Source organism: Ictidomys tridecemlineatus, chromosome 1, assembly GCF_052094955.1.
Source record: "Ictidomys tridecemlineatus isolate mIctTri1 chromosome 1, mIctTri1.hap1, whole genome shotgun sequence".
NCBI lineage: Eukaryota > Metazoa > Chordata > Mammalia > Rodentia > Sciuridae > Ictidomys > Ictidomys tridecemlineatus.
The window spans coordinates 99,337,197-99,364,814 of record NC_135477.1 but is presented as its reverse complement, the minus strand read 5'-3'; the positions used below and the strand labels follow the sequence as shown (position 1 = coordinate 99,364,814).

Sequence of the window (27,618 nt, the reverse complement as noted above, 5' to 3'; positions counted from 1 at the left end):
TAAATATTTGAAGCCAAATTATCTTGGCAGACCTATCCACAGAGTATAGGTGCAACTCTGACATTTGAAGTCAGCTTCATAAGATTTTTACCAAGAACCACAGACCAAGTCTGTATTTTTGAATACTTCTCTACAGTAAATTTAAACTCTAAGGATACTGACATAACTCTGATGGAGGGTCCCAAATGAGAGTTCTAAGGCTGAAACTATACATCCCTGTTGGAAAGATATTATAACTGGAGTTGTGAACAACTTTAACATTAGAAAGAATGGAGCCTATGTTCCTGCAATCAACTTCATTTCTTATTTTGGAGGGTCTAAGATTTTTTTTAAAAGCCTTAGATAAAAAATATTTTAAGGGAGATAATCATTCTTTTTAACTTTGAGGGTATTTTTAAAAATCAGAGGAGATAAGTAAAGCATGCTAAGAAAACAATACTTTCTATCAATCACATACCAATGTTTCCCAGAAACAAAATAGGAAAATTATTTTTTAATTATTTCATAACACTAGTCATACATTATATGATTTTTTTCATGTCACATTGCTTTGTCTATTCTAAAAATATGCTCAAAATATGCATTCAACTAATTATTTTCTCTAAAATCAGTTCTAAGTACAATGTGAATCGGAAGGCAATGCCTCAACACATAAACTCTGGTCTTTCACATCCCTAGACATGAGCAAATTTGTCTGCTAGAATACCGAAGAATTTTCTATAATACTGCAGTGCTATAATTAAGTCTTGTACAAATTCTGCTGCCAAAACATCACCAAAATGGGTGGTGAATACAGGCCAAGTAAACTCTAATTATGGAAGGCGGGTTTTCTAAGATCCTACATCCAAGAAGGAAGGCAAGATCAGAGAGCTAAGACAGGCTACTGAGGCAATATAAATAGCCTTGTCAAATTCAATGCAAGCCCCCTAGCTGCTGTCTTCTATAGTTCACAGGTATGTTAAAAAACACAATCTGGGGCCCTCTACTTGGAATCTAGCACTTGATTGTTCTCTGAAATATGAAGTTATGAAATTAATAGGTCATTGGATCCAAAAAGGCAACAGAATGCCAAAGTACCAGATAACTTTCCATTTCAAATTTCAGGCTCTGCTCAGAGTTCAGTAAAGTACACTTTAGCATTCTAAAAACCAGTAAGCAAATTGTCAGTAAATAGTACAACACATTTCCCCAAACTGGATGCCTTGTGTATAACCAGCACCCAGTCAAAAATCAGAGCCTTGTCTGTCTTCCAGAAGTGTCCTCCATTCACACAAGGAGAGTTCCTAATTTTATAAAATAGTATTGATATATAAATAAATATACTATTGAATAGTTCTCTCAGTAAGAGGGTTACATAGCATATTCTTACCTGCTGGATTCATACAAATGATTATGTTTATTTCCCTTTGTCTTTATAAATGTCTATGCCTTTCTTTCCCCTTATCAGTAAACTGTGTGAATGAGTTGGTTACTCATTTGAGTCTAATTCAAATATCATCTCCTGTGTGGATGTCTTGACCTTCACAGAATGGATTAAGTCCTTATCCATGATATTCACAGAGTAGTTTGCAAATAGCTGTGTTCCCACATCACACTGAATTATAGTTATTTACATGTACATATACTTCCTACACTGTAACTCAAGGATAGAAAAGGAATTTAATTTCATCTTTTGATCTGCCTTCTCTGTCCTCAACTGTGCTTTCAATCTGATGCTTTAAATTGCACAAAAATGAATAATTTGAGAAATGGAACAATTTTTCAAATGAGTTTGTTTTTTCAAACTGTATTCTCTTAGGTCAAATGAAACAATATTTATTTATGCAGATGTTTTAAAGTGTATATCATCTTGTTTATTCTTTTATGGTGCTGGGGATTAAAGCTAGAACCGTGTACAACATGGTCTACTGCTGAGTTATACCCCTAGTCCCAGTACATATCATCTTAACACCCTCTAGGTGAAGAATTTATAACAGAGTTATGTTTTATTCCACCAGATTAAACAACATATCTTCACATTAACATATATAAGTTATCAATATATTGGTTGACAATAAGATATTTGTCATTTTCTTGTAGGTGACATCAAGATACTTCTCCTTGAGGGAAGTTTACAAAATATACATTCTAGGCCTTAATTTCTCATTTCCTTATATTGCTCTCCTTCCTCATCCTCTTCTACTGCAAAACTAAACGAGCTTATTTCAATTCAGTTGAGATTCACTGTATTTAGTCACTCCAAGGATTACAGAAGAAACATACACCTCATATAAATCAGACATGCCAGAGCTCTCCTACCTGTGTACCTAAGCTGGCTGCCATCATGTGAGTCAGAAGTTTAGCTGCAAACATGGAGTACCTGGCACAGAAGATGTGGGAAAGAACCGCCAAGCAAAGACCTGAGGAAACAAAAGAGGCCATGTGTGGTTTTGTAATCCATGAAGAGGCAAACAGTATCACAGTGGAAATCTTTGGGACAGTTAAGCACATAGACCTATCATCTGTTACTATGGCTCATAGCAAAACACATCACCCCTGGGAAAAAGTACATTTTACCTGATGTATAAATTCTTTGTGTATATCAGTTAAGCCCAAAGAATGACTTTATTTTCAAATATCTACATGTTTGCATCCCTGATGAAATAATGAATTAAGCATATTAATTTTAATAAGGATTTAGTTTTCTATGTTTAAATTCATCAAGTTTTACTGTTTAAGAAAAAAGTAATCAAATTCTAATCTTTTTTCTAAGAATGGGTGGCTTGGCTAAATAGAGATGTTTAGAGAGGTGATTTTCAGGCATAAAATTTTGAAGGATACTACCAAACCTCAGGTTTGGCAATTACTCTCCACCTACTCTCCACCTTTTTTTTTTTTTAATCTACTAGAAACAGTTATATAATTGCACCAGAGGTAATTGTGAACCTTAAAGTCAACTTTACACTATTGCATGCCAAAACCAGGGGGAAAAATGTGTTCTATCCCCAGGATGAATTTTGACTTAAAGATTTAAATTTCTAAGTGGTATGAAGAAAATTATTCTTATTATCTCTAAGTCTACTTGAATTCACCTATTTACACTATTTCAAGAGGATGATTAGAACTTCAGCACTAATCTACAATCTTTGCAATTCTCATATTTTTTCCCTTTTATATTGGGTCGCTGTGACGGCTCATCTGACCTTAAGGGTCCACAGGAAAAGAGAGAGAGAGAGAGAGAGAGAGAGAGAGAGAGAGGGAGGGAGGGAGGGGGGGCGAGAGAGCGCATGCGCTGACCCCTTTTATTGAGGAGAAGCTATTCAAATGAGGCAAGGGGTAAGGTTTTAGGGGGCTGAGTCTATCTTCATGATGTCCACTGTCAGCAGGTTGACACATATTTTTCTTTTAATGCTAGATTTTAAAAGCAGAATACATACATATTTTAAGAATATTTTCTGCCTTTTAAAATTTAAATGTGCTGCCTATAGCAACCATGTGCTTTTCACTTAAATCCTTTACCCCAGCCTTGTCCTCAAAAGGATTATTTTGTCTAAGAATTACTGAAGCATTGCAACAATTGGCATTCCCATGGTGTTTTGCAACATACTTTGCATGCAGCACTTCACTTAATTATGTCAATGCTTCCTTGGCAAACAGATCTCTGATTTAACATTTTGTTTTCTTCCATTATCTTCTCTGAAGCTATATGAGCAAGCTTTCAGAGTATATCACATGTTAGTACAAATGGACTGGGCATCTGCAAAATGCCCACATAGGGTCTTGTGACACATTTTATGTTCAAAAACGCCTCTCAGATCTCCTTTTGGGGAAATATTCCCATATACTTTTATATTTCAATAAGGTAAAAAATATTTCAGTAAGGTAGACAAAGAGCCCCACAAGAAGGAAGTTTCTGTATTAGTCAAGACTTTTTATCTAAAAATTTGGCTCCTCATCATATTCCCTTTTCATGATACAAATTTAGTGGATTAAATAGGACAAGCTCAGTAATGTTTAACCAAGTATCCTGAGCTTCAATTAAAATGCTAACATGACACCTGGTGGTAGACCAAGCTCCAAAGTCAGGGGCAGGGAATCAGGCTAGATTCTATTAGGCTTAACTGTAATATGTCATGATTATTTGCTACATTATTTATTTAGGAGAGAAGAATATTGTTACAAACCTTAAGCAGCCTGTGTCCTAGACTAAGGAAACTTAGCTGTTGTTGGGCAGGATATTAAACTACATAAGTTTTAAAAAAATAAATACTTTAGATACCAGGTTTCTAAAAACCATATAGTAATTTAAGCTTCTAAAACACTATATACTAGCATACTAATTTAAGCAAATAACATATTTACTTTCTTACCTGAAGTTGAATAACTACATTTAGCATATAAACTTTAAACTTATAAGTTAATTTTTTTAAACATAGATTTTTTTCTGTTAAAATTCCTTAATATAATTAGGCAAATCACAATGTATAAAATGTTATAAACATGGATAAAACTTTTTAGACAAAATAAAGTATAACAACTCCAGGTACTCTTTATAGGTTTTAAAAATTGATCTCTTCACAATTATATAGAAAAGCAAGCAACCCACTAATTTTCCTTTATTTTTTTTCCTGGCAGTATATCCCGATGCATTTGGAAAAGAACTAATTCATTTAATTAGTTCTTTGACACAAATGACTTTGCTGCATGATTCAAAATTAATAAGGGTAAATTATAAATTACCCTTAATGATAAGATAGATAATGTTTGATCTAGGTAAGAAAAGCTCAAGAGACTACCTTTAATCTTTTCCTATTATCACACCTGACTTAATATTTTATTTATCTATATAATATTTGAATGTTTTCATGTATATAAATATATTAATATTTGCATATAAACTGGCATATCCAGAAAACATCTCTGTTCTTGAGCATCATTTACAAAAGGGGTACACTTTTCATTTAACAGAAGTTTATTCCATCACATGATAAATATTAGTATATTTTGCCACAGATTTTTAGTTAAAATATTTATCATCTACTAATCTATCAATTTATGAATTTTGACATTCTCTACAAATAATCCAAACACAGCCCAATTCTAATTATTTTATTATTAAATAAGTTATCAGCTTTTTAGGTTAGTTGTTCTTTCCCCCACTTAATGCTGGCAGTACCTGTCATGCTTTCTACTTTTCGTTACTCATCTCTACTGCTTCCCATATTTCTGCAATTCTTCCATGAGTAAAATGCCTTTTGTTACTGCTACCAATAAGCTAAGGTCTGGAAAAGGAAATAGTCAACCCTGAAAAGATTTCTAATAGGGACATAGTATGAAGCATCATGGAATACATACATCTGTGTATTAGGAAAAGGATTTATTCCAGAGGGATGAGGTTGTCAAGGAGACCCACCTCCAGATCATCAGGGTGTTAAACCTGTGCTGTTTAACACAATAGCCACTAGTCACAAATGACTATTTAAATTTAAATTTTCATGAAAAATTTTAAAAACTCAGCTTCTCAGTTGTGTTAGACATATTTCAAGGGCTCATCAACAACCTGTAGCTAGGAGCTACCGTATTGGACAGTATAAAACATTTTCACCCAACACAGAAAGCTCTAAGGGAGAGTAGTGTGTTAAACTATTTTGAATATGAATATGTACTATTTCAGAAAAAAGTATTAAAAATTATAATATTAAATTTAAAAGGAATATTTATTTATTCATTTAACAGATATCTATGAAAACTAGTGTATGTCAGTGATTGGGTTGGGCAATGTTCAAAAAGATACTCACTGCTCTCTGAGAGCTTGTTTCACTACAAATCTATCTGTATTTTCCTCCATAAAAAGACTGGCTTATGAAAGTTGACACAACACAATTCCAGTCAAAGAGATGTAGAGGAAAACATTGTGGGTGGCTTTCAGGGAAGATCTCACTGCTTTAAAAACAGTGTTCTCCGTTGGTACGCCTGGACATTGTTAGTGTGATGCTTACACTACTGCAACCAACTCAAGACCATGTAGGGACAAGGCTCAGGGGAAAAAAACGTTTTGGGGGAAAGCAAAACAGAAATATGAGAAGAGGCTGGGCTTCTAATGACACCATCAAGGTATTAAACCAGGAACCTTAAATCTGTTTTAACCTTTTAGTTGTTTTCTATTATTTGCAGCCAAAGTCATGCTAAACAATATCCTATACAAATGTAACAACCAAACATCTGTATGCCATGTCAGAATTAAAACTATGTTTTCTGACTTCTTCAACTGTAGTCTTTTTAAGCTCTAAGCATATTTTTTTTCTATTTAAGGATATTATTTTTCTATTCGAAGCATATTTTTTATCCATTTAATAGAATAAAGATGTTTTGATATATTACTCATCACATTTATAGTATCTACTTTAGTTTCTGTAAGAACTTAATAGAAAATTTTAGAAAATTTTATCTTATTTTTAAAAACAATTTTGAAGTAAATATGTGACATTTGGCAATGTTATTTTTTTCTTTTGGAAAAACTTTTATAATCTTAGTTTGTAAAACAAAAAGTGCAATCTGAATATTCTTGCAGTTTTTATAAGCATTGAACAAAAAATTATGTTGCTTCAAAGGACTTTGGGTTGTGTTAATTTACTCAACCTATAAGCCTTATATTTAGCATTTTATAAACAGTTATTTGCAGTGAACTTGAAACTGTGTTGGCATTTATATATAGCATAATATATTTAGTAGCCTATAAAAAGTTAAGTAAATTAAAAAGGAAAGCTTTAATTTGTATTAAAAAATTTCTCTACCTTAAGAGAACAAAATAAAAGTTAAATACATATGAGGCCTGGCCCAGCTCTGCCTCTGCTTAAAACCACTGTAAACATGGGAGACTTACTGCAAGCACATCAAAATCACCTCACATATTCACTGATGTTAAAACATGGAATATGAAATACTGTAGGTTCTCTTTGAGAATATAAGACTATGGATGGGGCTTATGTTAAAATCAGGACACACACAATCCAAAGTCTGTCTTTGATAGTTTACTATCAAAGCAGGGCACAATGAAGGAGGTTTTTTGACATTATCATCCAAATAGTAATGTGTGCCCAAACCATGCTGAAGTTCCTGAATAATTACATGAAAACATATTGCATAATCATAGGAAGCTGGCTTTAAGTTATATTTCTTCCATGTTGTTTTGTGGCTAAGTTCCATAAAGCTATATTTCAAGGCACACAGCATTCATTTTCTCATTCTCTCTTTCTATCCATCTCACCTCAAGGAATGACCCTCGTTTAAGTTTATGGCATTGTGTAAATGGTTAAGTCTTGGTATATGCCTCTTTCATCTTTCTAAACTGAGGATTGCTAAGCATTTTGGCCTCTGTGCCTACTTTACACATTGATTGTTTTGGTTGTTCTGCTTTCGCATACAGCTACAAAATAGATTAACTTTGTTCTACTGTGATTAAAACAAGGAAAGGTTAAATTCCTTTCTAACTATATATTACTATATTTCATAAAAAGAATTAGTTAATTACTATCAAATTTAGAGGGATATTCAATAGGACCTGACCCAAATTATAGCATAGATAAGACATAATATTCTCTTTTCTGGTTCCTGGGGCCCAACAGAGAATAGGCTTTCTCCTCCCACAAACCCCTTTGCGAAGCTAAAATTAAAGCACAAAGACAGGACTTTAAGTGTCATTACTGACAGATTATGAAAATTACAGAACAATGTGTCATGGACAAGGGGGAAAAACTAAGAATTTCAAATTACTGAAATTAATTCCAACTTGAAAGTAATAAATGCTGATACTGATGCTTTGGTGTTTGTTGATTGTCAAATACATCAGCAAATCTATATTGCCTTTTCTAGAGTAAGCTACAGAAAAGAAATATTTATTAACAATTCTCCCAGGAAAAATGTTATAGTCCTGCTAGTTTCCATAAAATCAGGATGACTTTCTCTGTTTAATTTTAAAAACTCTTTGCTTTGATGATCAATATTTGAAAAAAAACAAGAAAATTTTGTGGGTCATAAAAACACTTGAATTTTATATCTATGGAGAAATGTAAAATGACAGGATTTTTATTCCAATATTGTACCTTTCAATTTCATTTCATCAGCCTATGAAATTTCTTTGCTTTATAAATTCATTGGCATTAAAGTAAAATAGAATTCCTTACCTATTTTGGAATTATAGTGGACAAAGAAGAATCTATTAAGTAAGAAATTATAAAATTTATGAAAGACATTACTAAGAATAAGAAATTACTAGCTGAGTGTGGGCATGCCTATAATCCCAGTGGCTCAGGAGGCTGAGGCAGGAAGATCATGAGTTCAAAGTCAGCCTCAGCAACAGCAAGGTGCTAAGCAACTCAGTGAGACCTTATCTTCTCTAAATAAAACACAAAATAGGGCTGGGGTAACCCCCTAAAAAAAGAATAAGAAATTATTAACTTTTGCTATTGAATCTAAATTAGGTTCATAATTAAGATACATTAAGGAAAATTTGTAGCTATATAAAATCAAATTATATTGGAAATATTTTAGCAACTGAACTAAGAATAGTAATTAATTGCTTGAATCTGTCTCCAGAAAAACTCAATGACAATTACATTTACAGATAAAACATCATCAAAGCAGAATATCAGAAATGTCTGATTCAATATATTTCCCACCTTATTAAGTAGATATCATTTATAATCATACATCATCGGGGGGATATTGAGGTATGCGGAAACTATGTAATTTACTCAAGGTTTCACACTCACTAATGGCAGATCAAGTATTTGAAACCAGACATTCTGGCTTCAGGTTTTGTATTTTAAACCATTACCCTATATCTAGTTCTCTGTAGAATAAACATATTGTTCACAGAAAGAGTTGTGGAGCTTTTAAAAAGTAAATTAAGGCACAGAAGTGCTGAAGATGGGGGACAGAAATATACAGTAAGGAATTCTCAGACTTCCAACCATATATTAATATAGTAAGTGAGAATAATTCTATTGATTAGTTTGACAGGTACTAATACAATTTAAGTTCCTATTAATGCCCAAAATGGGGCTTGGATATGGAAAATGATAGATGACTTTTAAAATAATTTCTGTTTTAATTAGTTATATATGACAGTATGTCCTTTGACACATCATGTATAATGAAATATAATTTCACATTCTTCTGGTTATACATGATGTAGAATCCCACCAATTGTGTAATTTTATATGTACATAGGGTAATAATGATAGATGATTTTTTAATACAGTGTTTGCCATATTTAAAATGGTTAAGCTGTAGAATACAAATCAACCAAAGGGTAGGGTTGTTGTTTTTTTTTTTTAACTATTGCAAATACAAAATTCTTTGACTGTATTATCTCAAATAATCCTGAAATTCTATCTCACAGAACCTGCCCTCTAAACCAGCAAATTATAACCTTTCTTACTATCTAGCTTCTCATACTGTGTTATATATATTCCTTAGGAGTTGGGACTAAGTCCTATACTTTTTACTCTGACTGTAGTATAAGTGGCCCTCCATAAATATCTATTGTGTGAATTAATGAATAAAACAAATAGAAAAAACAACAGGAAATGATTAATGATATTCATATCTTGCATATATTAAAGAACCCTAGAGTGGCAGAGAGGGAGGGAAGGAGGAGAAAAGTGCTGGGGAGTGATATTGGTCAAGTTATATTGTTTAATTGTGTGCACAAACAAATATGTAACAACAAATATCTCCATCAACATGTACTACTATGATACACCAATAAAAAATGTGGAAAATATTTTTTAAATGACCAACCCATGTATGTAAAGCATGAATGGTTTTCACAGATAAAATATTGAATGGGAAAAGTCAAAGCCAAAATGAACTATAGAATTTCATTTATATAAAGTACAAAGACAAGTAAACCAAATATATACTATTTGAACTCAGAAATAAGTGTAGTAAATATTTTTTCTAAATATCAATTGACATTGTTTTTTGGGGAAAAAAACTATGGAAAAACAGACCTTCATTCTTACACTTATTTAAAATTATTGACTTGAAAACACTATCACTGACCTGATATACATATAAATCCGGAAGAGAAAAAGGCTTCGTTGTATGAAGACAAGTTGTCAGTCTGGGCGTAGGCAGCATACAGGGACATGTGTGAACAGGCACATTCCACATAATCTGCAGTGTCCTCAACCACTTTGCAAAACTGACTGTCAGACAACCAGCTGGAACAAAAAACAATAGTCACTATTCCTCTTTCATCAGTACTTAAGATGTTGAAATGTCTTTTGAAGAAAAATTACTTGCTGAACTTAAGTGTTCTTTACTCAAGACCTAAGCAGACCACGTTTTGAAGAAGGAACACCAAAGGGAACATCTTGTCCAGGATGTGAGCCAACAAATTCCACCAGACATCTTAAGAAACAGTCTAAATACAACCACACCTGCCACAGCATTCCCAGTACCAAAGAAGCTGGTCTTCCAACAGTAATACCAGTCCCTGCCTATAAATGTAAGACAGACCCACTCTTCTCTATCACTCTAAAATCCTAAGAGATAACATAGCCATGATATGTGTAGTTCTTGCCCTTCCATATGATTTCACAAGTTCTTGTATTTTGAACCACATAGTTTACTTGTATGCTTTTCTAAGATTCCTTCCTCACCTTTTTTTTTTAAAAAAAATTTTGAGCCGATTATATGTTTTCCAATGTACTTCAAATGCTTCACTCTATAAATTTTGGCTCATTTTGCATTCCCAGAGATTACAGGTTTATGCTCCCTTCCCTTTTAATGCATCTTGAGTCTATTACTTTTCTAAGGACATATAACTTCATAACCTCAACTGTGGATTTGAGCTTGAAACTTTTCATTTGGGCTTGAAACCTTCATTTCTAATTATACATTGAGGACTGTAGACTATGTAATGATGCTCCTTGACATATGATGGGGTTAACTCCTGATAAACCCATCATAAGTCTACAGTATTACAAGCTACAACTACACTTAACCTATACAACCTCCTGCATATCATAGCTTAGCTACACAGTGCACCCTCATAATCATGCAGCTGACCAGGAGCCGTGGCTTAGTGTTGCAGCTCAGCATCCTGAGACAGTATCATGCCACATACCATCCATAAGGAAAAAGAGCAAAATTCAAAATTTGAGTATGAATTCTACTGAATATATATCACTTCTGCTCTATTCTAAAATAGAAGAATACTAAGTTGAACCATCTTAAGCCAGGGACCATCTGCATTAGGTTTGAGATATGCCTTCAGGCATAGGAATTTCACTTCAAAATGTTTTTTTCACAGAAAAAGAAAGAGACTAACCAAAATTTTGCTGTTTTAGCAGACAGTCGGTTGCCCAACAAAGACATTAAATTTAGTTATAATTTTAGCTTTTGTAGCTAAAACTCAATAATATACACAATCCTAGACCTTCTCGGCCAGCATTGCCTGGCCCTGCACCATTGATTGAGATCTGAGTGATAGTAACTACTCAGAAACTTGTGACCTTAGGTCAAGAGAAAAGAAATAATTGCTTTTCTTCCCATTCCTATACCTAGCTTTAATCCTAAAATATATCCAACATGTTTGGACTAGAATTATAAATCCTGCTGTTCCCTCTAAACATAGAGTGTCAGCTCCTGAACCACAAGCCCAGGTGAAAGGAAGACAAATAATGAATTTCCTTCCTTTCCAGCAAACTAGCTGATAACTTCAGAAAAGTTATCTGAATTGAGCAGGACTCATGTCACAACCTACAAAAGGAGCAATAATAAATAAATAAATAATGTGCTACACACAGTTAAATCACTTGGCTGAGCTTGCCATCTGAACGATGCTAGACCATTCCGTATGCTCCTCTGTCTTATTGTAGAGATTATTCTGTGGTGTTAGGTCACTGAGTGCCACCTCTATATCCAGTTCAAAAAAAAAATAGGTTTAATGGTGCTGGTATGTGGAAGGACTAAACTCTAATCTTCAAAAGTTGTTAATAAGTACCTTGCTGTAGCCTGATTCCAAAGGAGACAGAGAGATGTCCGAGGAACAATTCTAGGCTCAGCAGCATAAATCCTGTAGAGGACTTCATTGTTGTTAGTCAGGAGTTGTGAACTATGATCTTTCACACTCAAAGACAATACCTGTAATAACAAAAGGAATAGAAAATTCAATGACATTTTCGAATCAATGTTAAGAATGAATTTCGCATACTAAACTATATTTCATTTTCATAATAGTTATCTGTTTTCTTCCAGTATTAATAGAGAGCTCACTTATCAATGCAGGATATTTGACTGGTCTTCTATCATGCACATTCTACCTCTGCTTCATTCATTCAGTGATATTTAGCTAATAGCACTCACTTTAACTATAATTTGCCAACTTTATCAAGAGTGAGATATACAATTGGATATTAGAGAAAGCTATATTTTGTTACTTTCCATATGTGTGTGTATGTGTGTGTGTGTGTATATATATATATATATATATATCTTATACAACTCATATATTGAGTAAAATAACTCAATAAAACAGGAAAGAGACATTTCCAACTATTTTGAAACTAAACATTCTATAAATGGTTCATGAACATGAAAGACTTCTTATATTAATTCACCACATATAGCATCTGCCAAAACTCTGATCAAAGAGATGTATTCTGATCAGATGTCTGCTAAAGAAAACATGAGATTCTAACAACATAATTTTTAAAATGATAGATTACCTTGTTTTTCAGGGCAGGAAGATTGTTACCAGTTATAAACCACTGCTGACTGCTATACTCTGTAAACTGGACTAATTTACATGAATTTTTCCCAGCCATTATTTGTGCATCTGAGACATCCAATAACTTCTCTGGAATTCTAATATAATCCCCTTCCTTTCCTTCAAACTTGTGCCCATTGATTTGCTGAGGATACCAGTGAAGAGCCAGTATTGACAAGTATGGGCAACTGTCAAGGATGGTTTTGCTTCTGCAAGAAAAAATAAATAAAAAAGATTCTGCTAAAATGGCGAGTATTTACAACCATATATCCACTTAAATGCATTACATTGGGGATTCTGCTCTTTATACATAACAATGACATTACCAGCCCAGGAGCACTAGGTAAAATTTGCTTTCAGTTCCTTTATGGTTAACTGTTATGAACTTTTCCACAAAACTTTCCACATCCTCTTGACTAATCCTCCCTGTAACCTAAAACAAGGTTTTTTTTTTTTGGTGTTGTTGTTGTTGTTTTTGTTTTTTTAAAGCTGGTTAATGGATATCAAGATACAATCTATGGCTGTAAAATGTACTTTTCTGTGTTCGTCACATCAGTATTGGTGGAACAAGGTAAGAAAAGGGTACCCCCACTAAACTGAAGCACTGTTTGATTCAAGAACATCTTAAACCTTAGCTATATCAAGAGCCATGTTTCACCTAGAGGGTACCTCATGCCTTTCTAACCCATAAGAGCATTTGAACTAATATAACCATTTGGTAAGAAAAACGGCTCTGAAGAGTGGGCTTTATTCATTTAATAGTTCAGATTTGAAGATCTCCTAGGTATGATAAGATCCTGTGTGCAATGAAATTACTTTCAAACCTCAATATGTGTCGAAATCACTTGGAACTTGGCTTAAAATAGAGCTATCTAGTTTACACTCAGACTTACTAACTCAGAAATCTTACTCACAAGAGGGGGTTGGCAATCCTAGGAATCTGGATTTGTAACCAGTCACCCAGAGAATCTGTTGCAACCTGTGAACCCATTATCATTGCAAACAATGAAGAGAAACAAAGATAAATCAGATCTGAAACATGCCTTAAAAATTATAGAGAACATCAGGTCATTAGTATAAGATTTATGCATTAAGTGTTTAAGTTACATGGACCACAACAGATGTAGAGTATATATAATTAGACCATTGATCTAAATGATACCTTGCCAAGACACCCTAAGCTAGTAAATGAAGAGAATTTTAAATGAAAGATTTGAGAAACAAAAGGAAAGAGCAAAGAATAACTTTTTCCTCTAACTATATACACTTCTCTAAAAAAAAAAAAAAATTTCCACAGCTTAAATGACCACAATTGAATCTGCACCTTCAATTATCTATACCTAACCCATCATTTATTCAGAGCTCTAGGTCCCAGTGTCTAGTGTTCTATGAAAACACTTCAATTTCCATGGGCCACACATGCCTCCACACAACTTGTCAAAAATCCAATACAGTCTCCCCACTCAGCTTCCTAAATCATCAATGGGACTCCCCACTTAATAGCTGCCACTACAGAACCCGTGACCAGGCCACAAAGCAACTAAGACCAATGAAGTCCACCCCCATTGCTGCACAGACACATTTTAGGCTCCTCGACCTGTAATCTACTGAGAATCTGACCAGTCAACACTACCATAGATTCTTCTATCTTGGCAAACCAACATTATATCACAATTATATCACAATGACTCTCCCCACCCTCAATAAAACCAACCCTTCTTGGCACCTAACCTTTTATATTGATGCCCTTCAAATGCACTCATCTTGGTCAATCCCATAAGCTACTTCATATCTAGACTTAAGTGTGGGGAGCACATTAATATGTTGATCAATTGTTAATGTTGAATGGCCCCTATACTAATTCACTGTGACCAACCTCAGTGGTCACAGTGAATTAACAAATCAGTGGTCACAGTGAATTAACAATAAACAATCCATGGCATTGGTTTTATTTGGTTTTCAGGTGATTGTTCTGAATTCCATCATTTTTGACATTATCCTTGCTCAATTCCCACACCTTCTATTCTCAGCAGATGCTCTTGATATTGCTTAAGACAATATATAGATATGAGTAATTATGGTTCTCTTTGTCTTTGGAGTTACTTAAGCAAAACAAAATAATAGTGATCTCTCTCATTTTTTATGTTCCATTAATTTGAACATTCATCTTCAGTCAACAGTTATCCCCTATGTAGTCTTCCCCTTGCTTCAATCCTTCCCTTCCTCCTACTGGAGATTGAACCCAGGGGCACTCTACCACTGAGTTATACCTTCATTCCTTTTAATTTCTTTTTATTTTTTAAGACAGGTCTCATGAAGTTGCCCAGGCTTGACTGGAACCTACCATCCTCCTACCTCAGCCTTACAAGTCTCTGGAATTACCACCTAGTTTTTCTATTTCTTGCTTTCCCTCTTCTTTAATTTCAACAACCTCTTCAACATGATGTTTCTAAAATACCAAATCTTATTCCTCCCCCACCCATCTCTCTCTCTCTCTCTCTCTCTCTCTCTCTCTCTCTCTCTCTCTCTCTCACACACACACACACACACACACACACACACACACACACACACACAGAAACATTCTGTAGCTTGAGTGGGAACTTACTTTAAACAAATAAGCAATCCATGTCAGAGATTTTTGAAGACAGGATTAAAGACATATATCAAAGGTACTAAGAAGGAACTGCTAATCATTGGTCTCAGATAGACATCTAGGAGCAGTGGTAAAGAGAAGAAGCCTCCTGAAATGAGGCACCTGTGAAGTTATTGATACCTTGCTCATTTTTCAATAAAAACCTCAAACACTGGGACTCACCTTGCAAGGTTAAAGGAAGAGTACAGGGAAAAAGGGTGCTGGTTCTTTGTCTTAACCTTGTCACCCACTGGCACTCATGTGGAATGAAAGTCTGAACACCTAGGATCCGTGAGGTTGGAAGGGAGTTGTTACAAAGCAGGACTGTGGGGTCAAGTAGCCCTGGAAGTGAGTCCATACTTCATCATAGACTGGTGACCAATGAAAAAATAAATAAATAGAAGGGAGGCCAGTACAATAGAGGATGAAAAATGGGAGGAGGGAAGAGGGGAGGTATACTGGGGATTAAAATGGAGCAAATTATATTCCATGCATGTATGACTGTGTCAAAATGAACTAATTGTTATGGGTTACAATGAACTAACAAAAACATTTAAAAGAACTATATTAAAATATAGTGTATATATATACACTATACTTTATAACATATATATGTAACTATTATATATTAAACTCTCTCTCCATATATGTGTGTGTTGTGTGTGTGTGTGTGTGTAACCTTTGGTGAGGATTAAGTTGAACCTTATATAAATTTCAATATTATGATGTTATAATGTTTCAATATTATAATTCACTCATATTCTTCAATGCAAAACTATGTCAAGATTAGAGCAGAGGTGTACAGTTAAGATCACTTATGTTATTATTTATATCTTGCTCTCCTTGATAAAAAGGCTACCACAAACGTTTTTATGTCTGTATTAACCATCTCTTTTAACTTTGCATGTCCTGGGACTTAAAAACTAACATTAAAAGTTTTAGGTATTCAACTGGTATTTTAGTTAACCTGCCAGAGTTCATAAAGGGACCTATAAATAAAGAGATGATTTAAATTATTATATGAGTTTTTAAATGTAGTCTTCAGAGTATCTCTAAATTTCAATGTAATAAACACTGATGACAGCATTCATTGAGAATAAATAATAAAATTGATAAAAGGTTTACATAAACTTAGTCTTAAGCAGATGTCACTCATTAAATAATGGTTATTGTTGTTTTATTCTTTTCAGTCACATACAACACCAGGATATACCCTGACATAATCACAAAAGCATGGAACAGAACCTGCTCCAATTCAGTCCCCAGAACTCCCCACCTCTGCTCCCTCTACTCCACCTATTCTTTTTCAATCCATTTAGAGTTTACTTTTTTTTTTAAATTAGCATCCTGTGAATACACCCAGTGCTAGGAACCACCATGCCACATCCATGCACGCTCATAAGAAACCTCAGTCATACTCATTCCACTGTTCTTCTCTTTTCCCATCTCTTCCTCCTTTTAAATCCTCTTCTCAATCTCAACTCTACTGATGTCTCCTATATTTTGATGAAATTTGTCTTACTTTTTCTCTCCTTTCTCTCTTTCTCCTTTTTTTTTTTTTTAAAATCCCTCACCCTTATTTTCTATTAGCTTCCACATATCAGAGAAAACATTCAACTCTTGACTTTCTGAGTCTGTCTTACTGCAGTTCCATCCATTTACCGGCAAACACCATAATGTCATTCTTTTTTATGGCTGAGTATTGTGTATATGTACACAATTATATATATATATATATACCACCCAATTGTGTATATATACCACCTTTTCTTTATTGATGCATCTATTGAAAGTCATCTAAGTTGGCTCCTTAGTTTGACTACTATGAATTGTGCTCCTACAAACATTAATATGTCGCATTACTATAGTATGCTGATTTAAAATATTTTGGACATATACTGAGGGGTGGGAAAGCTGGGTCGTATGGTGGTTCTATTCTTAGTTGTTCAAGGAATTGCCACACTGTTTTCCAAAGTGGTTGCACCAATCTGCAGTCCCACCAGCAATGTATGAATGTACCTTTTCCCCCACATCCTCACCAACACTTATAATTTTTTCTGGATAATTGCCATTCTGACTGGAATTAGATGAAATCTCAATGTAGTTTTGATTGCATTTCCTTAATTGCTAGAGATGTTGAACATTTTTTTCATTTATTTGTTGACCATTTGTATTTCTTCTTTTGAAAAGTATCTGTTTAATTCTTTTGCCCATTTATTAATTGGGTTATTTGGATTTTTTGGTGTTAAGTGTTTTGAGTTCTTTGCATATTCTGGATATTAACACCCTGAGGAGCAGGTAGAAAAGATCTTCCTCCATTCTGTAAGCTCCTTCTTCATGCTCTTGTTTCCCTTTGAAGCAGAAGCCTTTTAATTTGATACCATCCCATTTATTGATATTTTTAGTTTGTTTCTTGCACTTTAGGAGTCCTGTTAGGGAAGTCATTTTCTTCTAGCAGGTTCAGGGTTTCTAGTCTAATTCCTCGTTCTTTGTTATACTTTGAGTTAATTTTTGTGCAGGGTGAGAGGTAAGAGTCTAGTTTCATTCTTCTACATATGGACTTCCAGTTTGCCCATCATTGTTTGTTAAAAGGGCTATCTTTTTTCCAACATATATTTTGGCACCTTTATCTTAGTATCAGAAAATTGTATTTACTTTGATTTGTCTCTATGTCTTCTGCTCTATTCCATTGGTCTTCATGCCTGTTTTGGTGCCAATGCCATGCTGTTTTTGTTACTATCTCTCTGAAATATAATTCTAGATCCTATTTCCTCTGTGAAAATCAAGTTGAATTTCAATTTCCAGGCATGTTCTATTATCGGCCACTTTTATATTGTCAAACAAAATAAAACATTTTTTAGGTCTCTAAATGCACTGTATTTTATTTTTTCCTTCTCCTCTGGCTAGCTTCTTGCCATGACACTCCAGCCTGAAGTTCAAAAGAGTATAAGAGCTGTCTTTGGAAGCACAAGTAGTAGCATATCAAAACACTCCTAGGGCTGGGGCTATAGAGTTCAATGGTAGAGCACTCACTTCTCATGTGTGAGGCACTGGGTTCAATCCTTAGTATCAGACGAAAATAAAATTAATAAAGATATTAATAAAAAAGACTCCTAAAGTTCAGAATCAGCTCTCCTTTTTATGGTCCTATTCAGAGTGTATCTTCTATTCACTGAATACATAAAAGTTGAAGACATGGCTGTTTACAACTTTTAAAACACACTTTGAAATAATAAGAATATATTGCTAACAGTACTCATTCATTTTTCTTCATGGAACTGTTAGGCTTTTTTCAAACAATTCGCTTAATTTGCCAAACAGGTACAATGCATTGGCCAAATAATTCTGAGTTACATCATGTCAATGTCAATTTGCATCACATGTTGCTTGGTAAACAGTGAAGAAATGCATGTAAGGTACTATTGATGTATTAGAAGATACTTACTTTTCACCAGGAGAGCCACAGGTAACATCGGTCAGCAGAGAAAAGGCAAAATCTTCAGTCACTTCTGTAAAGTGGATGAATCCTCTTGTATCCTTGCGCTTTGGATTAACAAGAGCACAAAGAATCTCATAGAAAAGAGTTCTGCTTTTGATACTGAAAACTTGATTTTTTCCTTCAACAGTTATCTAGAAAAAATTCAAGTATAAAATATATACTTCAAAAATAAACTTCTTAAATTACATGTCATCTACATACTACATAAAATCTTTATTAACAGTTGTTAATGTTTACAAACATGAACCTATGAAGCATTTAAGAGAAACTGGTATTTCAAATACATACATTTGTGCTTTAAAATGCAAAAATAAACATTTAATTTTAAAAAAGACACAATAGCTAAAATATTTTCTATTTAATCTTTAATAGCCCAAATGGTCACCTGGATCACTTAACTACAATAGTTAGCCTGATGAATTAAAACAAGTCCCATTTTTACACCACCCTCAAGAACATACATTCTTTTGACTAGCATATAAAGAAATAAATGCCCAGAGAATATTTTTTCATAATGGAAGTAGGATTATTTTTGTCTGTTTTTCAATTAACAGAAGCTACCATATGTCATTAAATTCTAATAATCAAATCAAGAAATTATTTTCAACCAATAGTACTCAAAACCACCTGGCATCCTTGTCTTTTTCAGAAAGTATGACTCTTCCTACTTTGGAAGACTACATTATTCATTATTGGAGGAATAAGAAAAATAGGGGGGAAAATCACCTTCATGGTTTTTCCTTGCCAGAATGAGGGAGCCCACATCTCAACTAATACCTAAGCAATGGTATGAAGCCACTGACTTATTTTGTTCTATTTTAATATATCTAATAAGTTCCTGTTAATTTTTTAAACCCCAAGTCATCACTTTCTCTATATCCTACATTATGCTCTTCCTGCCAACATACATTATCAACTTGCACATAAACTTATATTAGCCTTGAAATGACTAATCCGTTTCTCCTGCTAAAGGAGCTCATGAGGGAGTTCTCCATATTTTTTTTTTTGTGTGTGTGTGTGACTTAGTAACATTCCAAGCTCAAAGAAGAACTCAAGATCTGAATTTATAGTAGCCACCTCAAAGATAGGAAGGCAGAATGCAGAATAATCCACAGGGGAAATACAACAAAAGGAACAGAATAACAATTTAACAATGAGGAAATTACAAAGGAAGATGAAAGGACAGCTGATTGGACACTGAAACAAGCAAACTGGTCATAACAAATGGAAAATAAGCTCAAGAAACTCTCCTAGAACTCAAAGAAAAAGTAACAGACAAGTAGGAAAAATCCCTCAGACAAGCATACGAAAGAACAGATAAAAGAAAAAAAAATTACCACAGTTCTTTAATAAGCTAAAGAGACACTCCTGTCTAAAAGTTCAGAGATTACTTTCAATCAGAGGAAATTAAGAAAACAAAAAACACCAGACATATCTGAGTGATTTTTTTTAAATATTAAAAAAAAGTCATACTAGAAATCAGGAAAAAAAAACATAGTAACAGAGAAACAAAAATTCAATCTGACATGAGGCATTTCTGAAAATGAAATGCCAGAAGCCAACAGAGACACAGGTACATAATTTTAAGAACTAAAAGTTATGATCCAAAATTTCTAGAGTTTTTCAAACTGTTATCCATGTTCAAGGGAAACAATTCCTTTTAGTAGAATGCACAAAATAAAACAAAAAGGCCATTTATATAATGCTTGGTTATTGTGGGCACTTCAGAGTTCTTATAACTTTATGTTAACTTCTTTAATCTTCACAAGAATCCTCTGAGGAAAGTCCCAGTATGATCTTTGTTTCATTTCCAGGGAAAGAAACTGATTCAGAAAGAAAATAACTTAATTCAGCCAGAACACAGGGTTGGTGACTGGCCAAACCCAGGAGGTGTTCCTGACAGATACCTGCACTCACTCCCCAAATCCCCCACAGGCTTGTCGAAAAACAACACAGATTGACTCAGGTCACAGACAACTTAGTTAAAATTATTGCAATTATAAAATACAAAATCAGTCAGTAAAATACAGATTGAAATCTAAGCCAGTGAGTACTATTATAAATAATAGGTACAAAATAATCTTGGCATCAAATGCATAAAGTGTGTGTGATAAAAAATAAACAGTCTGGCTTTTTAAGGACATTTTACATAAACAGATACAAAAGAAACACCCAAATTATAGAAATTGATTTAAAAACAAGCAGAAGACTTAAAACAACCATGGGAAAAAATTAAAAACCTGTCAGGGTTAAAAATAAAAGAAGCAACCATTGGAAATGGGAGATGGTCTACCAAACTTCCACAAAACAAATTATTCATTTGCTCTTTCAAGTTTTCCAGAACACAAAATTAGACCTCCTGACTCATGTTTTATTAACCTCCAATTGCCAGGAAATCTAAATCTGGTAAAATTAAAATTGTAATATCAAATCCAGAAGGGTTTTAAAAGACTGATAGTGTTATTAAGGCAACTGACAGCTTTTAAAATTATTTTTACTGTACCATGCGTGGGAAAATCAGAGGCCAGAATATCATGTTATTGCAAAAATATGCCCAACCCCACCGTTGGATTTTATCTAGAAGTCTTCATATGAATCATTTAAAGCTATTGCTTTTTTTAGGACAATATTTGTATCATGCAAACATGAATAAATAACACTTCTAGAGTGTGTGATCTTATCTAAGATATTGAGATTTTAGTAAAAAATACATTATGGAAAATAAAACAAACATTATGTAGGGCGGGTTCTGTTTCAAACTTAGAACTTAGAAACAGTTTTACCTGCAATACAAGATTTTATGTAACCAAGTTCTATTCAGCCCTGGCAGATTTAGGCTGTAACTTCTGAAGCTGAGGTTGAAGTGTCTATTAGTTTAACATGATATATATGAAAGATTACTAGATGAAGTATAGGATTCCTTGAATTTCAGATGAGCACATAATAACTGGTTGCTAAATAAGTATGGCAAGTAAGTATTTTATGATGTATATATGCTTAAAATTTAGTTGTTGTTTATCTGAATTTCAAACTTAACTGGGCATCCTTTAATTTTATTGGTTAAGTTTTATAACCTTATCCATATGTGATTATCTATATCTTCAGTGCTTTGTTTTATTATTCTTGTAGTCTAATTATATAACTATGTCTAAAAAATGAAATATTTATTTGTGGCATACAGTCATGCATAACTTAACAAGGGAGATATGTTCTGGGAAATGCATTGTGGATAGTTCTGTCCTTGTGAATATCACAGAGTACTTACTACCTGGTAAGTACCTACATGCAGGATACATGGTTTAGTCTACTGCTCCCAGGCTACAAATCTGTACAGCATATTACTGTACTTAATACTACAGGTGACACATGGTAGTATTTGCAAATGTAAACACAGAAAAGCTACAGTAAAAATACTAATAGGAATTTATAATCTTATGGGAACACCATAATGTGGCCCATTATTGACTAAAATGTTTTTGTGTGGTTCATTCATGGCTGTATTTCATCAATACACGAGAATTTATTGAACTAGGCCCCCCTCGATAGCAATTTTTTGTTTCAATTTTTGTTATTACCGTAAGTAATGCTAAAATAAGCATTGCTGCCATACATGGTATTTGAACAAATGTTCCCAAACCCATTTGTTCTGTTTGAACACAACACCCATTAGGTATTCACCTAGAACAAGCTTTAAAGGTTATAACCCAAGAATTTCAGAGGTACCCCAATTTTTCCCATATTAAAAGGAAACAGAAAGTTCCTTTTGGTAAAGCACACAAATAATCATAACAAAACAATCAAGATATATTATTTGATAACCACTTAAATCAGTGTTGATTCTTTTTTAAAAAATATTTATTTTTTAATTATAGGTGAACACAATCTATTTCATTCCATTTCATTTTATTTTATGTGGTGCTGATATCAAACCTAGTGCTTCATGCATGCTGGGCAAGTGCTCTACCTCTGAGCCACACCCCAACCCTCAGTGTTGATTCTTGACCAATGGTATATAACCATCTTATATAACTTACTGAAGAAAAGGGGCAGCAGAATTTTCTTATATCTTCTACAAAACATTTGATCTGAAGTTCTCTGCTCTATCCTACATTGTTCTCATATATGCTTTCCCTTGTCTTGGCCAAAATCAACTTGCTGATGTCCCATGCCATTTCATCATTAGAAAATTTAAGTAACATGGGCTGGGGTCATGGCTCAGTGGCAGAGCACATGCCTCACACATGTGAGGCACTGGATTCAATCCACAGCACCACATAAAAATAATAAATAAAACAAAATAAAGATATTGTGTCCATGTATAACTAAAAACAATATTTAAAAAAATTTAAGTAACATTATTTTCTGGAGTGAGATCACTATTTTCTAGAATGTTCTCTGTGTGAAATAACAACCACTTCTCTGCTTTACAAGCTACTTGGCATGGCCTCTTCTTCTTACCTATATACATAACAATTTTCTTTTTTATATTTTGAGCTTTATATTTTAAGAAATATCATGGGAAATAGAATAGACATGATATTCCAAGTCCCTGCTATAAACATTTTAAATATTTAAAGGTCACTATATTAGAAATATAGTATTAATAAATTCATACACATGTGATCAAAACTTTTTATACTTATATGTAAATGTGTTATTATAAAATATCTTGGTAAGAATCCCACACACACATTCTCATGTTTTCCTCTAGTACTAACTCTTTTTATTTATCTATTTTCATGTATGTCCTTGGGCTCATATCTCCATTTAACTCCATCATTTGCAGAAGTGTAAATAAATAAATGGGTTTAAAAAAAAACCTAGTTGGTCCACGTCCAGGCCAAATTGAATGCATAAAGTTATCTGGCCATCCCATAGCTTTTCCTTTTCTGGGAAAGTTTCCAGTGCCCAAGAGGAACAGAGAACAAGCAGTGGATAATTGTTCCTGTTTCGTGGCATTTAAACTAAAAGCACTATGTGGATGAGTACCTACTCCAAGTCCTCTTTTTTTTAAAACTAAATTATTTATTTATTCTGATTTGTTACACATGATGGCAGAATGCAATTCACAGAGCACACTTTTTCAAGTCACTGATTATACATAAAGTATTTTTCACACCATTTGTGTCTTCATACATGTACTTAGGGTAATGATGTCTAACTCATTCCACCATCATTCCTACCCCCCCTATTCCCTCCCTCCCCATCCCTTCCCTTTGCCCTTTCTAAATTTCCTCCATTCCTCTCATATTCCACTCCATCACCATTATGAGTCAGCCTCTTCATATCAAAGAAAACATTCAGTTTGGCTTTTTGGGATTGGCTTGCTTCACCTAGCATTATATTCTCCAGCTCCATCCATTTACCTGCAAATGCCATGATTTTATTTTCTTTTAATGCTGAGTAATATTCCATCATGAATATATACCAAAGCTTCCCTATCCATTTATCTACTGAAGGGCATCTGGGTTGGTTCCACAATTTAACTATTGTGAATTGTGCTGCTATAAACCTTGAGATGACTGTGTCCCTGTAGAATGCTGTTTTTAAGTCCTTTGAGTATAAACCGAGGAGTTGGATAGCTGGGTCAAATGGTGGTTCCAATGGGAGCAAATCTTTACCACAAGCACATCAGATAGAGCACTAATCTCTAGGATATATAAAGCACTCAAAAACTTTAACACCAAAAAACAAATAACCCAATCAATAAATGGATTAAGGAACTGAATAGACACTTCTTAGAAGAGGATATACAATTAATCAACAAACATATGAAAAAATGTTCAACATCTCTAGCAATTAGAGAAATGCAAATCAAAACTACTCTAAGATTTCATCTCACTCCAGTCAGAATGTCAGTTACCAAGAATACAAACAAAAATAAGTGTTGGCAAGGATGTGGGGAAAAGGGCATACTCATACATTGCTGGTGGGACTACAAATTGGTGCAAGTCCTCTGTTTATGATTGCAAAAACAATAGAGGATCAAATGCCAAAGACAAGTGAACAGCTTCTGGAGAATCAGAAAGAGCCTGCAGCTTCCAACATCTGTTCTGCCTTTTTAGACTTTGAACTATTTTTTCTGCTGCACAAGATTATGCAAATTGAATACTGAGGGTGTCAAACAGGCATCCCTCATATCCAAACAAAAGTTCATTGTCAGGTATGATGAATTCTACTCTTATATTTAGAAGTTTAGTGTTATCACAATTCTATGTATGTGATATAATAGAATGCAACTTTTGTGTTGGTTTTCTAATTTGTCAAGTTTTATTAAACCAAGTGTTTCCATTTGCAAGTTTTTCTTACCTTTTCTATTAGATGCACCACAGCACTGAGCTGTTCGTCTGTGTTCTCTGTGGCTACATTCATGTTAATGTTGTGGAGCACTCTGTTAAGAATGTCTTCATCAAGGGGCTGATGTAGCTGATCGGCAAGGCCCCAAATCGCCTCTGACTCTGCATCAGAGACAAGAGTGATGTTGGCAGTACCATATGCTTTATCAATTCTGGCACCACCTTTTGGGCCCAAAAGCACAATCTGAAAGCGTTTAGGAAATGGACTTGAAGACCCTATATCTGGCGTTAGGTTGACATCCAACATGGTGTTGCTCTGGCCAGGTTCAAAGACCAATGTGCCTTCATTTCTCATAAAATCCTTTCCAGAAACAGCTGGAGATATGAGAGTACGACCAATTGTTTCAGCACTCCTCAACTCCTGCAAAGGAAACAATAATATATAAGTGAAACTATGATGTCTCTGAACATGCCAAAAACAAAATTTTATTTCGTAAAAATAAAATTCTATTTTTGTTAAATAAACTGATGGGCAATATAGGGCTTTATATGTTTTCTAATCTAATTAATAATTTGTAGAGATAAACATACATCATACAGTAATAGAGTTTAGAAAGACAGGTTCTTTTGAGTGAACATATCAAAGAAGAGAACTAGAAAAGAAATGTTGCTTTTTCCCCATAAATGTCTCCCAGGTGAACACACTAAAAGTTGTGCTTTAGCTTACACAAGCTGGAGAACATAAGTATGAAGGAACAAAAGAAATATTAACATTTCATTCCTACCTGGAAATTTGTTGGGGAGGTAGTTGTAAAGTAGGGAGGATAAGGAGGAGGCAGAGAGAAGGAAGGAGAAGGAAGAATAAACTGGTCTCTTGCTCACACTTAAATACAGGAATGCAGGAATGTGTTATAAGGTCCTAAGTGCATATACCTCTCATATTTTCAGTTTGGTTATTAAAAAGTATTCAGAAAGTGAAGCATGAATACTTAGTCACGGAAGAATGAAAGGAATTCACATTTATTTACAACTGAGCCAACAACTGTGAAACTCATAGTATAGTCCACGATTGCAAAATATAGATGCAGAATTAAAGAGCAGGTCACTCATAGGAACTATTATTCTAGTGAAGACTTACAGAAAACAGAAGAGCTATGGAATTAATTATCTATTAATACATGGTGTTTTATGAAAAAAAAAATAGACAAAGTAAGGGAAGGGAAAAGGTCAGGGCACAATTTTAGATAATGCTGGTTACAAAAGCTCTTGAGCTGATATTAAAAAAGACCTCAGTGAAGTAAAGAAATAGGTTACATGATGATCTCAGCAGAAATATTCTAGATCTCAGTAGAAATATTCTAGGCAGGAAGAAGAGCAATCACAAAGTCCCTGAAGTAAGAAACCATCTTAGTATAAGAGAAGAAACCAGAAGGCCAGCGTGACTGGAAGCTCACATGAGAGGTAGAAGGGGTCATTTGGGGTGGGCACATGGTTGGAAACATGGAAAATACAAGAAAGTGGCCCACTTCATTCAATATTTTCATCAGCGTTCAGGCTGTTATCTTTATTAGTCTTTTAACAGGAAATAAGCACAGAGGCAGGAAGAAGGCACACGTTTTTGCAATAGTTCATGTGAGAAACAGTGGTAGCTTGATTTAGGGTCCCAGGAGTGGAAAGATTTGAAGTACCCAGACTGGGAATGTATTTTGAATATAAAGTTAAGAGGATTTTATGATGAATTCAATGCTGGGTTAAAGGAAAAGGAAAATTGAGGATAAAGTCTAGCAGTTGGCTTTGATGAATAAGTAACTGCATGAATGATGGAAAGCTAGGGGAAATATTGTTGAAGGAGGTATCAAGAGTCAATTATCATACATATTAAGTCTGAGATGCCTCAGACACTGAAGCAAAGATTTCAAGTAAGAAAAATCAGATACATGAGTCTGGAAAAGGGGAGGCAATTGACAAAAATTTGGGAGTCCTCAGCTTTCAGGTGACACTTATAGGTCGGCATAGTATAGCCTGGAGAGTGAGTCTGGGTAGATTCCAACAGGCATCATCTAGGAAGACCTACATTGACATCAGAGAGGAACTCCCAGTGAGGTAATATTAAGAGCAGGAAAGTACCACAACCTAGAAACCCAAAGGGAACAGCATCCTTCAGGAAGAGGAAGTAATCAACTATTTCAAAAAATGAACAGTCCATGAAGACAGTTTTTTAAAATCATCTGCAGAACAATGATAGAACAAAAACCTTACTGAAGGAAACTACTCAAAAGCTTATTGGCTTTTGTATTTTAAATGGTTACACTACATATATGCATTTAATATTATATAACAAAAATCAGAACATGTTGGATGGGTATTTAACAAACATTGTTGAATGAAATAAGGATGCCTCAGAACACGATTTCAAGAATTTCATTTG

General features: G+C 34.1%; 1 protein-coding gene across 8 annotated transcripts in view; it reads right to left on the bottom strand.

Annotated features, from left to right (window-relative positions):
- Adgrv1 (adhesion G protein-coupled receptor V1) overlaps window positions 1-27,618 on the bottom strand; it is a 545,344-nt gene that overhangs the window by 290,973 nt on the left and 226,753 nt on the right. For 7 of the 8 annotated variants that reach the window (XM_078044879.1, XM_078044896.1, XM_078044888.1 and 4 more), the window contains 6 exons: window positions 25,204-25,611; window positions 18,841-19,025; window positions 12,720-12,969; window positions 11,996-12,135; window positions 10,048-10,208; window positions 2,299-2,399 (listed from right to left, as the gene is read on the bottom strand). In XM_078044879.1, coding sequence (XP_077901005.1) covers window positions 2,299-2,399; window positions 10,048-10,208; window positions 11,996-12,135; window positions 12,720-12,969; window positions 18,841-19,025; window positions 25,204-25,611 — 1,245 coding nt within the window. The remainder of the gene's footprint in view (window positions 1-2,298; window positions 2,400-10,047; window positions 10,209-11,995; window positions 12,136-12,719; window positions 12,970-18,840; window positions 19,026-25,203; window positions 25,612-27,618) is intronic. The other variant, XM_078044892.1, reaches the window with a different exon arrangement.